We start from the raw sequence: 16,631 nt of genomic DNA, 5'->3' as shown, positions 1-16,631 counted from the left end.
TTATAGAATCCATCAAATGCTTCTACCTCCGTGTAGGACATGGAATGTGTTCCGTACACCAACAGTATTATCTTTCATAATTAATTTTAAAAAGCCAGGAGGGAAAACAAAAGAACATCTTGTTTTCCGAGAATACTTAGTGATATGATAATGTGGACGACGTCCTAACAATCACCAAACATTAATTTCAAAGATTCGTGAAAGAGAGTCAGAATTTTGATGATGGTATTTTTTTACGATGACTGAGATAGAACAAAAGGTGCCTTAATAAGCATGGAAGAACATTCGCAATTCCATCTACACTAAATAATAATTTCAACCATCAGGAGCTGCTGAGTAGCAGACAGTTGTTTGCCCACATAAAAGAAACAAATCAATCACTATAGGCAGCTAGCAGCAACCTAGGAAGAAGCAACTCAGCCAAGAATCAATGAATGATACAGGAACCACCAATGACAAGGAAAGAAAATAAATTGAGGCAAGTTGCTTAGAGCGTTCTCAGTTTAAAATACTGCAGAAGCTGGAAATAAAAGGCAGGAAATGTTGGAATCATTCAGCATTTCAGGCAGCTGACAGAACGATGGGGGTTAAGTATATTGGTAAATGAATATACAAGACAGTCAGTGTCACAACTCGACCCACTTGATTTACTGTAGCAAAAGGTTAAAAACCAAAGTAGCAAAAAACAGTTAACGGGTCAGAAATAAAAAAAATATCTGATGTAGGTCACTAAAACAACAACGTAGTGACACGGCACTCAACACAACATCCCATGCAACAGCCACCGGAGCTGGTGTCATAGAATAGGGATGAAATGTTTTACCATTTGGAATGTGATACAAGACTGCACTTATTCTAAACAAAAACAAAAATACCTGGAAAAACTCAGCAGGTCTGGCAGCATCTGCGGAGAGGAACACAGTTAACATTTCGAGTCCGAATGACCCTTCAACAGAACTAAGTAAAAATAGAAGAGAGGTGAAATATAAGCTGGTTTAAGAGGGGGTGGGACAAGTAGAGCTGGATAAAGGGCCAGTCAGTGATTGGTGGAGATAACCAAAAGATGTCACAGACAAAAGGACAAAGAGGTGTTGAAGGTGGTGATATTATCTTAATTATGCTAATTAAGGGTAGAAAGCAGGACAAGCAAGGTACAGATAGCCCTAGTGGGGATGGGGTGGGGTGAAGGAATCGAAAAAGGCTAAAAGGTAGAGATAAAACAATGGATGGAAATACATTTAAAAATTATGGAAATAGGTGGGAAAAGAAAAATCTATATAATTTATTGGAAAAAAAGGGGGGGGAAATCGGAAAGGGGGTGGGGATGGAGGAGAGAGTTCATGATCTAAAATTGTTGAACTCAATATTCAGTCCGGAAGGCTGTAAAGTGCCTAGTCGGAAGATGAGGTGCTGTTCCTCCAGTTTGCGTTGAGCTTCACTGGAACAATGCAGCAGGCCAAGGACGGACATGTGGGCATGAGAGCAGGGTGGAGTGTTGAAATGGCAAGTGACAGGGAGGTCTGGGTCATGCTTATGGACAGACCGAAGGTGTTCTGCAAAGCGGTCACCCAGTCTGCATTTGGTCTCTCCAATGTAGAGGAAACAGCATTGGGAGCAGCGAATGCAGTAGACTAAATTGAGGGAAGTGCAAGTGAAATGCTGCTTCACTTGAAAGGAGTGTTTAGGCCCTTGGACGGTGAGGAGAGGGGTAGTAAAGGGGCAGGTGTTGCACCTTCTGCGGTGGAATGGGAAGGTGCCATGGGAGGGTTTGAGGTGTAGGGGATGATGGAGGAGTGGACCAGGGTGTCCCGGAGGGAACGATCCCTGCAGAATGCCGTCAGGGCGTGAAGGGAAGATATGTTTGATGGTGGCATCATGCTGGAGTTGGCGGAAATGGCGGAGGATGATCCTTTGAATGTGGAGGCTGGTGGACAAGGGGGACACTAGCATGTTTCTGGGAGGGAGAGGAAGGTGTGAGGGCGGATGCACGGGAGATGGGCCGGACACTGTTGAGGGCCCTGTCAACCACCGTTGGTGAAAAACCTCGGTTAAGGAAGACATTTCAGAGGAACTGTTTTTGAAAGTGGCATCATCAGAACAGATGCGACGGAGGCGAAGGAACTGAGAGAATGGGATGAAGTCCTTACAGGAAGCGGGGTGTGAGGAGCTGTAGTCGAGGTAACTGTGGGAGTCGGTAGGCTTGTAATGGATATTGGTGGACAGTCCATCACCAGAAATTGAGACAGAGAGGTCAAGGAGGGGAAGGGAAGTGTCAGAGATGGACCACGTGAAAATGATGGAGGGGTGGAAATTGAAGCAAAATTAATAAATTTTTTCAGGTCCCGACGAGAGCATGAAGCAGCACCGAAGTAATCAAGGATATATTGGAGAAAGAGTTGTGGGATGGGGTTGGAGTAGGACTGGAACAAGGAATGTTCCACATACCCCATGAAGAGACAGGCATAGCTGGGGCCCGTGCGGGTACCCATAGCCACACCTTTTATTTGGAGGAAGTGAGAGGAGTTGAAGGAGAAATTGCTCAGTGGGTGAACAAGTTCAGCCAGATGGAGGAGAGTAGTCGTGGATGGGGCTTGTTTGGGCCTCTGTTCGAGGAAGAAGTGAAGAGCCATCAGAGGATCCCAGTGGGGGATGGAGGTATAGAGGTATTGGACATCCATGGTGAAGAGGAGGCGGTTGGGGCCAGGGCACTGGAAATTGTTGATATGATGTAGGGTGTCAGAGGAATCACAGATATAGGTGGGAAGGGGCTGGACAAGGGGAGAGAGAATGGAGTCAAGATAGCAAGAAATGAGTTCCGTGGGGCAGGAACAGCTGACATGATCAGTCTGCCGGGACAGTCCTGTTTGTGGATTTTGGTTAGGAGGTAGAAGTAGGCCATCCGAGGTTGGGAGACTATGAGGTTGGAAGCTGTGGAAGGAAGATCTCCAGAGAGATGAGGTCAGTAATGGTTCTGGGAACAATGGCTTGATGATCAGTGGTGGGGTCATGGTCCAGGGAGAGGTAGGAGGAAGTGTCTGCGAGTTGATGCTCAGCCTCTGCGAGGTAGAGGTCAGTGCGCCAGACAACAGCACCACCCTCGTCAGCGGGTTTGATGATAATATCAGCGTTGGACCTGAGAGAACGGAGTGCAGCAAGTTTGGAGAGAGACAGGTTAGAGTGGGTGAAAGGAGCAGAGAAATTGAGACGCCTAATGTCACGCCAACAATTCTCAGTGAAAAGATCAAGAGAAGGTAAGAATCCAGAGGGAGGGTTCCAGGTGGAGGGAGAATATTGGAGGTGGGTAAAAGGATCCGTTGAACGGGGAGAGGATTCCTGCCCAAAGAGGTGAGCACAGAGGCGAAGGCGGCGGAAGAAGAGTTCAGCATTGTGCCGAGCCCAAGATTCATTGAGATGAGGGTGTAAGGGTATGAAACTAAGTTCTTTGCTGAGCACTGAAAGTTCAGCGTCGGAGAGGGGAAGGTCAGGGGGTATGGTGAATACACGGCTGGGGCTGGGGTTGTAAGACGGGATGCGGACAGAGGGACAGGCAGGGGTGGAGGGCCCTGGATGGGTGTTGGGTTGATGAGTTGTTGGAGCTTGCGTTCCTTTGCACTTGAAAGAAAGAGACAAAGTTTCTTGTTGAGTCGTCGGATGAGACGAAGAATAAAATGAAACTGGGGCACGTGCACCTTCGTAAAAGGGTGCGGCGGTGCTGCTGGAGGGAGAGGTTGAGTTTGTTCATGTGGCCGCGCATGGCACTGAGTGTGGATCTCAGAATGCGATGAGAACAACAGTCCGAGGAGCATTTTATGCACTTATTCTAGTTCTTCTGTTGGCTAAATAACAATTTGAGGAAGTTACTTCCTGCAGGATCGGTTATTTAAGTGTTAATTGCATATTAGCTGGCATAATCAAATGTGCTAAGTTCAATGACTCTCATTATTCGCTAAAATCAATAAGCATGGCTAATTGCTAACACAATTAAAATTAGTTACAGGAATTTGTCAGCTAGCACAGTCACTTTCATTACATCCCAAACTGTAGCATCAACAGAATACACACAGGACACTATTCCTATTTTTCTATGTCAGCCATGTTCACTAAGTAGCATCTCAGTCAGAAAGTTTTGAGTAGAAGTGCTACTCCAGAAACTTGAGCACAAAACTTGAGTACAGCCTCTGTGGGGACAGAGGTCATCAACATCTCACTATAATGACAGCAGCAATCCCAGTCCTAACTTTGAACTGGTACTAGTTATTGGACGCACAAAAAAATAAGTGCCACGGAACTTAAATTTTACCAAATGAAAATGAATAAATGCTAGAAACACAAAAAGGATCAAAAATATCCAAAAGAGGATTTTTCTTCTCTTCCAAAGTTTAACAACTAATGGACATTTCAGGCATTTTCTGCTCTTACTTTGGTTTCCAATGTCTTTAGAATTTTCTTAAATCTCAACTGCTCAACAGTTAGAAAATCCTTACTACTCTCATTTCCTGCAGAACTCAGGCTCTCACCATCAACTCTCAGCATAATTACAACGGATATGACAACATTGCCGGAATGAAAAGACATTGGTGCATTTTTGTCATAATCTTAGCATCTTTCTCAGTATCCACTCCCTTGCAACCTCTCCAAAAAAACAAATCAATGTAGGTCAGATGCGATTCTTTTTAAAGGGCTTACACAGTTTAACTCAAGTTCAAAGTTCATGGCTTTTAATTCACCTTGCAAAATATACACTGGCCAGTAGATAGCACCACTTCAGTGTCCAATTCTTGCATTTGCACAAAGCTTTACTATAGTCAGACCGACAGTCCTGTAGAGTTACATTTTAAGGCCATAAGACGTAGAAGCAGAAGTAGGCCATTCGGCATATTTAGTCTGCTCCGCCATTCAATGAAATCATGGCTGATCTGATAATCCTCAACTCCACTTATCTGCCTTCTCCCCATAACCCTTTATTCCCTTACTGATTAAAAATCTGTATTTCTCCGTCTTAAATATACTTAACGATCCAGCTTCTACAGCCCTCTGCAGTAAAGAATTCCACAGATTTTCTACCCTCTGACAGAATAAATTCCTCCTTGTCTGTTTTAAATGGGTGATCCCTTATTCTGAGATTATGTCTTCGGGTCCTAGACTCTCCCACAAGGGGAAATAAACTCTCAGCGTCTACCCTGTCAAGCACCTTAAGAATCTTATATGTTTCAATAAGGTTGCCTCTCATTCTTCTAAACTTCAATGAGTACAGGCCCAACCTACTCGAATTCTCCTCGTAAGAAAATCCCTCCATACCCGGATCAATCTAGTGAACCTTCTCTAGACTGCCTCCAATGCCAGTACATCTTTCCTTAGATAAGGGGACCATAACTGTTCACAGTATTCTAGGTGTGGTCTAACTAGTGCATTGTATAGTTTTAGTAATGCTTCTATATTTTTATACTCCATTCCTTTGAAATAAAGGCCAACATTTCATTTGCCTTCCCTATTACCTGCTGAACTTGTATGCTAACTTTTTGGGATTCATGCACAAGGGGTCTGACATCCCTCTGTGCTGCAGCCTTCTGCAGTCTTTCTCCATTTAAATATTCAACTCCTCTATTTTTCCTGCCAAAGTGCATAGCCTCACATTTTCCCACATTATATTCATAGAATCACAGACAGAAGGTGGCCAATCGGCCCATTATGACCTAATGCCATTGCCCTCCCTTTTCCCCTTACCCCTGCACCTTGTTTCTATTCAAATAATCAACTAATGCCCTCTTGAATGCCTCGATTGAACCTGCCTCCACCACATTTCTAGGCAGTGCATTCCAAAACTGAGCCATCCGTTGTGTGAAAAAGTGTTTTTCATGTCACATTTACTTCTTCTGCAAAACACTTTAAATCTGTGCTGTCTTGTTCTTGATCTGTTTACAAGTGGGAACAGCTTCTTTCTATCTTCTCTGTCCAGTCCCCTCATGATTTTGAAAACTTCTATCAAGTCTCCTCTCAGCCTTCTCCTCTCCAAGGAAAATAGTCCCAACTTTTCCAATCTATCCTCATAGCTGAAGTTTCTCATCCCTGAGACCATTATTATAAGCCTCTTCTGCACTCTCTCCAATATGTTCACATCCTTCCTATAATATGGTGCCCAGAACTGTACACAATAGTCCAGCTGAGGTCTAACGAGGGTCTTATATAAATTCAGCATTACCTCCCTGATCTTGTACTCTATGCCTCTATTAATAAAGCCCAGGATACTATATGCTTATTAACTGCTCTCTCCATCTATCCTGACACCTTCAATGGTCTATGCACATATATACCCAAGTCTTTCTGCTCCTGCATCCCCTTCAAAATTTCACCCCTTATTTTATATTGTCTGGCTATGTTCTTTCTACCAAAATGCATCACCTCACACTTCCCCACACTGAACATCTGCCACCTATCTGCCCACTCCACCAACTTATCTATGTCCTTTTGAAGTTCCACACCACCCTCTTTGCAGTTCACAACACTCCCAAGCTTCGTATCATCCGCAAACTTTGAAACTGTCCACTGCACACCAAGATCTAGATCATTAATATATATCAGGAAAAGCAAGGATCCCAATACCGACCCCTGGGGAACTCCACTACAATTCTTCCACTAGCCCGAAAAACATCAACTGACCATTACTCTCTGCTTTCTATTTTTCAGCTACTTTTGTACCCATGTTGCTACTGTCCCTTTTATTCCATGAGCAATATCTTTTCTCACAAGTTGGTTGTGTGGCACTGTATCAAATGCCTTTGCAAAGTCTATGTATACCACATCAACTGCATTACCCTAATCAACCTCTTCAAAGAACTACATATTTTCTTTCAATTTGATACCATCCTTAACTTCCTTAGTTAGCCACAGGTGATGCATCCTTCTCATAGAGTCTTTCTCAACAAAGATATATTCCATTGAGAGTTATGAAACATCTCCTTAAGTGACCAGCACTGCTCTTCTAACGTCTTATCGTTTAACCTATTTTGCCTTAAAATCTACAGTAGAGGTTATATGAAACAGAAACAGGAGATGGTTATGCAGTGCTTTGAGCTTGCTCCACCATTTAATAAGGTAATGGCTAATTTTCTACCTCAATTCCACTTTCCTGCCCCTTCCTTATGCCACTTAATTTCCATGGTGTCCAAAAATCTATCAGTCTGAGTCTTGATTATAATCCATGACTGAGCAATTACAACCCTCTAGCTGAGAGACTTCTGAATATTCACAACCCTCTGAATGATGAAATCTCTCCTCATCTCAGTCCTAAATGGGCGATCTCTTATTCCACAACTACTACCCAGTTTCCTATAGACACAACATTTTTTTTGGCTCCTCAGGATGAGGGAGCATAAGAACAGGAGCAAGCCATTCAGTGCCTCAGGTCTGTTCTACAATTAGATCATGGCTGGACTGACCATGGAACCAGAGGCTGCACAGTATCGTAAAAGCATATTCAATCAAAATATTTGAAAAGAAAATATAAACAGATATGGGGTCAAATGAATAGCTCTTCCAGAATACTAGCAGAGGTGCAATGGGCTGAAGGCCAAACGTAAAATTTTACAATTAAAAGCAGCTTGTTGTAAGTTCTTTTATTTTTTTCATTTCACTGATGTGATAGTATCAAAACTGATCTATAGTTTTGTTAAAAGAATGACTTGCATTTACATAGTGCCTTTCACAACTTTAGGACATCCTAAAGCTCTTTCTAGCCAATGATGTACTTTTGAAGTGCAGTCACTGTTGTAATGTCTAAAACACAGTGGTTAATTTACACACGGCAAGTTCCCACAAATAACAATGTGATAATGAACAGATAATCTTTCCTGATTGTGCTAAGAATTACAATAACAACCAATTTTAGATTAGTGGTCAGGTTCATAATGTGGCTCACTTATGCTTGCTAGAAGTTATATATATTCATATGCAAGGCCCTGTCCTCTGCCAACAGAAATAAAATGTCCAGGCATTGCACCTTTCTCAGATAAACAAAAGCATGGTGACAATGATTCCCTTGGTGCATGGCCCGAGGCAAAGCCTTGACCAAAGTCGACTTGACTATTATGAATTTAAACAAAAGCTGGGGGAATCACAATTCCCTGGTGCATTCTCCATACAATGCCTCAACCAGAGTCCATTTACCGATCCTTTTCTCATGTAGTATAAATTGCTGGTTCCCTTTAAAATTTGGTATTCTTGCGTCTGTCCTGGTGAGTGCAAGATGAAAAGCTTCAACAGCATGCCCTTTTTTCCAGCAATAATCTGTTTTTGTGATATTGATTGAGGGAATATTGGCCACGCCACAGGAAAACCTTCTCTGATCTTCTTCAAAGTATTGCCATGGGACCTTTTATATCCACCTGCGGGGGCAGATGGGGCCTTGGTTTGACATTTCATCAAAAAGACAGCACCTTCAACAGTGCAGTACTCCCTCAGTACTGTACTGCATTACAGTGTCAGTCTTGCCTTTTGTGCTCAAGTCCCGGAGTCAGACTCAGCCGAGTAAGTCACAGAATTTACACATGATGTGCAAGTTTTAATAAACAACTATTCAAACACTTACGGATCAAAAACTTCCCAGTCCTCTTCATAGCTTGCCTCCGGGTGAGCAGGTGGCTCTGGGTAAGAGTCAGGAGAAGATATTGTCTTGCACAGTTCTACATTTGACACATTCAATTCTGGTGCTAAAAATTAAGAAGTAAACATCACAAACTTTTTCAATACCATCAAATTTTCCTGAAGATCGCAGACTGCCTGAAATTACCCAATTTAAAAGAATGCATAACACATTCTTCAAGAATTGCTTTACCTCACAAGCTTTACAAAGAGCATACCTGCCAACTCCCCTCTCAATTCTTTTCCCTTCTCCAAAAGATATAATTAAACTAGACTGATACAACTAAACCAGTCTGACCAGACATTCAATGACTGAACAATATAGAGTACAAGCAACATAGGACATGATTGTTCTGCTAGTCAGACGACCAGAATGAAGATGTTTTGTCACTGCCTAGCACTTAGAACAAGTGCATTTGCTGCTCACGGCCACTCGTTTCAAACCATGTAGGAATGGACTCTGAGGAAATTTATTCCCCAACTGCCTGGCAGAGGTCAGTGTCATTCATCTACCACTAAGAAGCACAGTGCATTTTAATGCCAATATATTGTGCTTGGATTCAAATCTTGTCTTTTGATGCATAAGTTTCACATGAGAGTATGGTTACAACTTAAAAGAAACTAGGTGAATAAATAATTTATTGAAAGGCTTTACTAAAAATCAACTCAGAAGTTTGTTACACTAAAGGGGTCTTGGCTTGGCTAAGAGCACTGTTTGCGCTGGCAAAATGCATGGAAAAATCGTTCACTTTATGCAAACTGTGCCTGCAGCCGGATGAAGAAGTCTAATCCTCAAACTGGCCACATTTTAACAGCGCTGTCTCCACTCAAATTAAAACTTGTTCCCAGGCACACTGTCGGACTTTTTTTTTTAAAAAAAAGCTACATTTAGTGTTGGATAGCAATTATACCTCACCTAATGTGGGCTCACTGCCTGGAGTTGGTCTCTCACCTTAGAGAGCAAACCACTTTGTAGTAATGAAAACCTGGTATCAATGCACCCAAATAAGGATATTTTCTAAGGTAGCCTCAGTTTATCTCAAGACATCAGTCAAGCTCCTAATCCTACTAGGCAATCTTTGTTAATCAACATACGATTTGATATATTTATTAAGCCACATTTCATTAATCAGCCAGGAAGCACTCTGTTAGCCAGTCTGGGTCAGGCACATCTTTTGCATAGAAAAATATAATCCTAATCATTCAGAGGCAACTTCAAGATTGAAATAATTTGAATTGAGATAAAGAAAACAAAGTAAGAATTTATACAAAAAGCTAAATTAAGCAAATTTGAATTAAGAGGAATTTGTATACTGATTACAGGACAATTACTTTTGAAATGTCCGTAGACTAGAAGGTACACTGTACTATTAGAATAAAAATGTTTAAGGTGCTCAGGTGAAATAGTGCCTGCTATTTTAATGGAGACACTAACCATTTTAAAATCCTTATTTTGTTTCATAGGAAATTAATTAATTATAGCATTAATCATTCAAATACTTTCATTCATTGTATCTTGTTTTTGTTTCTTAAATATAGGTACATTTTTTGTAAAATTTGCTACTGAATCCATTATTTAATTCAGTAAATCTGAAACTTTGTTTAACTAAAAGAAAACTTTTGCCAGCAGTACAAATAGGAAGTCAGACCATTACCAAGTTACGATACAGTTACACAGCTCATGATGAGCTTAGCTGCTCATCATACTCAGCAGGACTACCTGGCATCTAAAATCACCAGGGAGTGCTCAAATCTACTCGCATCTGCTGCCCAATGACCATAACAGACAAGTTAACAGAGGCATTCAAAATTAAGAGGAGTTTCAATACAGTGCAGAAATTATTTTCACTGGCAAGGGGATCAGTAAGTAAAAGATACAGAACTAAGGCAATTGACAAAAGAACCAAAGGGAAGATGATGAGTTTTCTTTTAAATGCAGGAAGTTATGATCTGAAATACACAGCTTGAAGCAGATTCAATAGTAACTTTCAGGAAGGAATTGGATATATACATAAAAAAAGGAAAAATATTGCAGCAATAATGGAAAAGGGAAGGGTGGGTTAGTGGAACTAATTGCACTGCCCTTTCAAAGAGCTAGCACAGGCATGATGAGCCATATGGCCTTCTTTTCTGTTGTATGATCCTATTCTCTTTTCTAGGGTGTGGGTGATAGAAGGTAGGTAAAGTCTCTCTGGTTGCGCTGAATGAAGTTTGGAGGGTGTCAATTCTGCACAGCAAGACTTGGCAATCCCGTGCATAAGGTAGAAAGGCTCATGGTACTCCCAACTAACATTGGACAACTGACAGTCAGCCTAGTTCACAGCTAGAGCCGTAACATTGCTTTGCTAAACCCAGCTACTCAGAATTTAACATTTGATTAATTGGTAAAGGAAGTCACCAAACTACTGATTTTAACTGCTAGTGCAAAGAATAGCTTGTATGACCACTTTTGTGACACTGCAGCGTGCATCAGTGAAAATTTCACAATCACTCAAGAACGTAGCCAAGCTCACCACAGATAAGGGGTTTGAGATCACATTCACAAAGTTTTCTTGCGTCACTCAGGTTTCTGAAGTGGATATGTATAGCACAATTCCTTCCACACAAACACCAACATCAGCACACAGGCCTCATTTTCTAACAGAGTTTGCAAATGCAAAGAATTGCTCTTTTAAAAAGTTTACTGTACCTGACATAGGATGAAGTTCATTAGTGACTTCATCCTCTACATCATTTGAACTGCTGTCAGGAGACAAAGGTGATTGTGCTGTCACTGCCTGGCCAGAATACAGTCCTCCAGTGGCCGACGTTGCTGTACTGGTGGTGATCTCGTCTACCTGTTCCAATTCCAGTTGTTTGACAATTTCTTCAGCCTCTACTGCCTGACCTGGAGAGTCAGAACCTGATGTTCCTGCAAACACAATTATAAGCATCAAATTACAGTACCTAAAATAACAAAAGGAGAGGTTGCTCACCACAGTGCATTAAGCATCACTCTTTGAATGAGATTAAGACCCTACAAACTATGCACATTCAACAAAACACTGCAGCTGCAAGAGGAGAAACAATATTAGAAAAGCTTTGGTTTGTTAACAGCAATTTTTCGCCGGATCAGAAGTTTCATTCCAAGATGTAAGAACGCAATCCAGGTTGACATTCCAGCATGGGGATGCTGTCATAAGCACTGATCTTTGCATAAGATGATCTGATGACTGTATTCAAAGATGATCAGTTTGCCCAGACATTTTAGATAAAATCCTCCTTTGACATCCAAAAGTCAAGCTGAGCACTAATCCCTCAGTAGTTTGCGGGACCTTGTTTCGTGTAAAACATTTGCCAACATGAATCATGGCACAGTGAAGCATTTTTAAGACTATGTTAGAGAGGCAACATAAACTTTAATTTATATGGTGCCTTTTGCTATAGGAAACAATAAGAAAGTCCAACGACAGAAAATATTCTCCGTCTACTCTCATTCTGACCAGTCATCAGCTCCTACACTGTTCCAATGATGTTCAACAGAAGCTTGAGGAACAACACCTCATCTTTTGATTAGGCACTAAATAGCTTCCAGAGACAACACTGAATTCAAAAATTTTAGATCATAACCAATACTTTGTTTACTTTTGGATGGAAGCTATTGGTAATGATTCTGCTTTTTCCATTTACTGCTCCTCTAGACCTACCTTTTACTTCTTTACTTGTTCCATCACCAGGTACTTTTGCCATGCAATCATCCGTTTTGTCACTCACTTTCTCCTGTCTTCTATCCCACCAAAGACCTTCCCTTGCTCTTGGACTCTATCCCCAACCTCTGTATTTGCTTACAATCATTTATATCTCTGACTTTTACCAATCGTGATGAAAAGTCACCAACCTGAAAAGTCAACTCCAGATGCTGCCAGATCTGCTGAATGCTTCCAGCATTTCCTCATTTTACTTTTTTTTAAAATCAGGATTCAATGAATGGACAGATATTTGTGGAAAGAATAAAATTTTAAACAACATCAAATTGCACATGAATACTATTGCCTAAAGTCCCAGAAACAACTTGGTAATTATGAGTATAGAATTAATTCACTCATTTTGTGAAATGATGGGGTTTCTCTAAAATATGCCTTCATGCTTACACTACAGTTGCTTCCTGATGTAACTACTGCTGCGCAATTCAGATGCAGGTAGTACACCAATATTCTAAAAGGGCAAGGTCAGATATACTTATCTCAACCTACAGAATGTCTGATCACATACATTTTTGGTGAATAGCACTAAGAAAATTTAATCATTTTGATTTTGTCCCATAAAATGGTCAAGATGATTCAAAAGTAAAAGAAAAAGCCACAAGAAACTGGTTCAGAGTTAGTCCCAGGATTGTACCGTTTGAACCAGTCAACCCATCAGTCTTAATAATTATCAGGCTCAGAAGCAGCCACTGTGTTAACACGATCTTTCCTAACCCTAGTTCAATTGCTATATTGAAGAAATAGTGAGAGTGAATAAGATAACAAAAAATGTAAGGAAGAAAAGATTTATCCTAGCACCTTGTTAAAACTAATGTTCCCTTTCGTCAGACTGCCCTCAATCACAACAGTCTACAATGACATAAAGCTGTCCACGGCTTCATTAACATAATTTTATTTTAGAAAAGATATTTTCTCCCTTCTCTTCCCTCCAGCATACTGTCGTGAGCCAAGTCAGCTGGCAGTTGACCTCCTCACAGACCTTTGCTATTGCTGCTCCTGAAATAATGTGCTGAGAGTTGTGCAAAGCAGCTTGCACTCTCCAAATTCCATCCTTTTTCCTCCAAGAAACACATGTCACTACCCTGTAACATAAGGCCCAGAACTGGAACTTCCCACATGGAGATAACATCCAACTGCATCACCACTCAATAATTTGGTATTCAAAATTATGAGGGGTTTTGACAGGGAAAATAGGGGATGGGGGGGAACTATTTCTACTGGCTGGTTAGTTGGCATAACCAGAGGTCATAAATTGAAAACAATTAGCCAGAGACAGAAGGAAAAATTTCTTCACATGGGGGGTTGTTAAGATCTAGAACACAGGATCTGAAAGTTCGATGGATACAGGTCCCTTGGTAATTTTCAAAGGGCAATTTGGACCTGTATTTGAAGTGGACTGAGTTGCAGGTTTATGGGGAAAAGACTTGGGAGTGGGATTGGATTTGGATTGCTCTTTCAAAGGGCTGCCACAAGCATGATGGGCCAAATGGCTGTCCTCAAAGCTGTATGATTCTAATGCACTTAAAGCCCACTATATTAAATTCACTCTAAAAGAAATACTATAGTGCTGTCTCTATAGGCACCCTAAAACAAATCTGTACAAATGTACTGATCACTTACAAATTCACTGATCACTTACTTTATATTGCTGGACAAAGGTTTCATAAGTGCCCCTTTGCCCACTGACACAGGTACTTACCATTTTTGTTTGCTGGTGAAAAGAAACTGAAAACAGGAGAAAAGATGGTCCCCAGTAAGGCAGTTCGCGGAGGGCTGACCACATCATTAACGATTGGTAGTTTCCCATTCTGTTTACTGCTGTAGCCACCAGTCTCTAAGAAAAAAATAAATTACATTAAATAATATGCTTTAAAATTTGTAATAATTATTTGCCTATCTGCAATGATTATGAATGTGTAATGTTGCTTCAGTCTTCCACGAGACAAAATGCCGCATTTGTGCAAGGGCAGGGAGAGAGGAAAGAAAGGCGGCATATTTTACATTTTAAACTTGTACAATACTTTGGCATATCCAGTGGTTACTATTACTTGAGTGCGTAAGGTTTGTTGCTCCATGTACATTTATTTTATGACATATCTGTAGAAACACGGGACTGTGTTGCTCATTGGATCATAACAGCAACTTGGATTTATATAGTGTCTTTATTGCAGGAAAATATCCCATAACTAGCCCCACAGTCAGAACGTTTTCAAATCCTAGTTACAACATTCAACATCATTTCTAATTAGTCATGGTTGTTTGAGACTGAACCAATCATACATTCCACCAAAAATCAATTTTATAGTGGCACCCAACCATAATATCAGCACCCTGTATCTTGACCACTATTAAATGGATGCTATCTAATGACTGCATTTAATATAATTATAAATTAGTTAACAGTATGCCATAATTAATAAATCTTAATTTAGTTCATATCTCTACTCCAAATGTTATCTATTACCAGGCTCTTGCTCCAATCCTGCACATATGCACCGTGTGTCCACACCACACATTTGTGGCCAACTGTCTGTGTCGGCCCTCAACTTTCCCCAGCCTATCTCCCACTCCAATGCAGCTTGGCCTCAGAAACAGTGCTCCCCAAGAGATAGACTACACACTGCCCACCTAGCCTGAAGATCCTCAAGCATTTAAGAGAGTGGTTGCCTGCTATAGAACAGCACAAAGCTCAGAAATGTTGGGGTGGGGATGGATTCTATACCACTGCTCAGCCACCCCCAGATCTTTAGCTGGCACAACTGCAAGCACTTAAAAAATTGATTACCTATAAACCTACAATTCATTACCTGACTGTGACAGATGGCACACGAGGCAGTTATCTGTCTGACCAGGCATATAGAATAATTTATTATCTGGTTAACAGCCTGTGCATGTAGAATAATGACAACGAAAGCTGAATCAAATGCAAGGCATACAGAGTGGGAGGCAGACAGCAAGAGAAACATGTAAGGCATGGTGAAGAGATTTAAAGCAGAGGATAAAATAGGAAAAGCTTATGGTAAGGGGTAAAGATGAAGAATGAAGTCAGATTTCTAGGGTAAAAAAGATGGAGACAGAAGAGGGAAGATGTACTTTTAACCTTGTTCATGAGAAATGCTACAAGACACCAACCAGTTTTAGACAAAAATGATTCTATTTTACAGAACAATCTAAAGAAGGTACACAGCACCCATTGAGGAAAAAAATCAATTATGGTTGTTCAATTAAAAAAAACTGTGGAAATTTTAAATCCTGAATTTACCTACACATTTTACTACCAAAATGAAAACTTTCCAAATAAAACACTTCCAATCCTCATTACTGAGGTGCAAACACAAATCAGGAATTGGTCTTCTAAGATTTTTCCTATCCACATTACATTAATTTGAGAGAAAACACAGCAACCTCCAAAAAATATGGCAAAATCTGCTGCATTTAGTTAGATATTGCTCAAATTTAGTTTTTCATGTATTCACTCACAGGATGTGGGCATTGCTGACAAGGCCAGCATTTACTGCCCATCCTTAATTGCCCTTGAGAAGGTGGTGGTGAGCTGCCTTCTTGATCTGCTGCAGTCCATGAGGTAACAGCCTATGCAGTCCAATTGGGTACAAGCTTGCTTACAACGCATATAGCTCACTTTTAACAGGACCTTAAGCATCACTGAAATGAAAGAGAAAATATTTACACAGAACAAACTTGCTCGAGTCAAACATCCAGCAAATTTAAGTTCCAAGGCTGGTGGATTTACAAACAAGAATTGGAACCAAATACTGTAGGCTGCTCTTTATATGCAGCAAGTAGGGTAGGAAAACTTCTTTACTGATCAGACTAGTTTTGGGGCAGATATTCAGACCTGTCAGCTGACCTATGCAGATAATCTGTTTGCTTACTACTTCCTTTCTCAGAGGTTAGCCTTGGTTTCAGATAATGGAAGACAGAAATCCTGTTCAGAATATATTGACTCACTATAAAAAACCTGGCCCTCGTATGTATCTTAATTAAACACAGGATTTGTAGTATAAAATTCTGTGTAGCATGTGTTTTATTCCATGGAACATTAGTTTGCTCACAAAAGAAGAGTGATCTTTGAATAAAATTACAGTCAAAATTGCAAAGGGGCAGGTACATAAAGGGAAAGAATACAAAAGCAAAATCTTGTTGCATCTAAGCCATTCTATCACCTGTACCAACACTCTGGTTTCACTCATGTTGTGGATGTCCTCAAACCTTTTCCAACCGTAATCAGAT

The 16,631-nt window shown here is 40.8% G+C and overlaps 1 protein-coding gene across 4 annotated transcripts in view; it reads right to left on the bottom strand.

The window, feature by feature from the left end:
* LOC121269905 (CTD small phosphatase-like protein 2) overlaps nt 1–16,631 on the bottom strand; it is a 70,722-nt gene that overhangs the window by 17,261 nt on the left and 36,830 nt on the right. For 3 of the 4 annotated variants that reach the window (XM_041175017.1, XM_041175016.1, XM_041175018.1), the window contains 3 exons: nt 14,080–14,214; nt 11,327–11,548; nt 8,585–8,705 (listed from right to left, as the gene is read on the bottom strand). In XM_041175017.1, the coding sequence (XP_041030951.1) occupies nt 8,585–8,705; nt 11,327–11,548; nt 14,080–14,214 (478 nt within the window). The remainder of the gene's footprint in view (nt 1–8,584; nt 8,706–11,326; nt 11,549–14,079; nt 14,215–16,631) is intronic. The other variant, XM_041175019.1, reaches the window with a different exon arrangement.

The sequence above is a fragment of the Carcharodon carcharias genome, chromosome 26 (assembly GCF_017639515.1).
Source record: "Carcharodon carcharias isolate sCarCar2 chromosome 26, sCarCar2.pri, whole genome shotgun sequence".
NCBI lineage: Eukaryota > Metazoa > Chordata > Chondrichthyes > Lamniformes > Lamnidae > Carcharodon > Carcharodon carcharias.
This window is presented reverse-complemented; position numbering and strand designations above follow the sequence as displayed.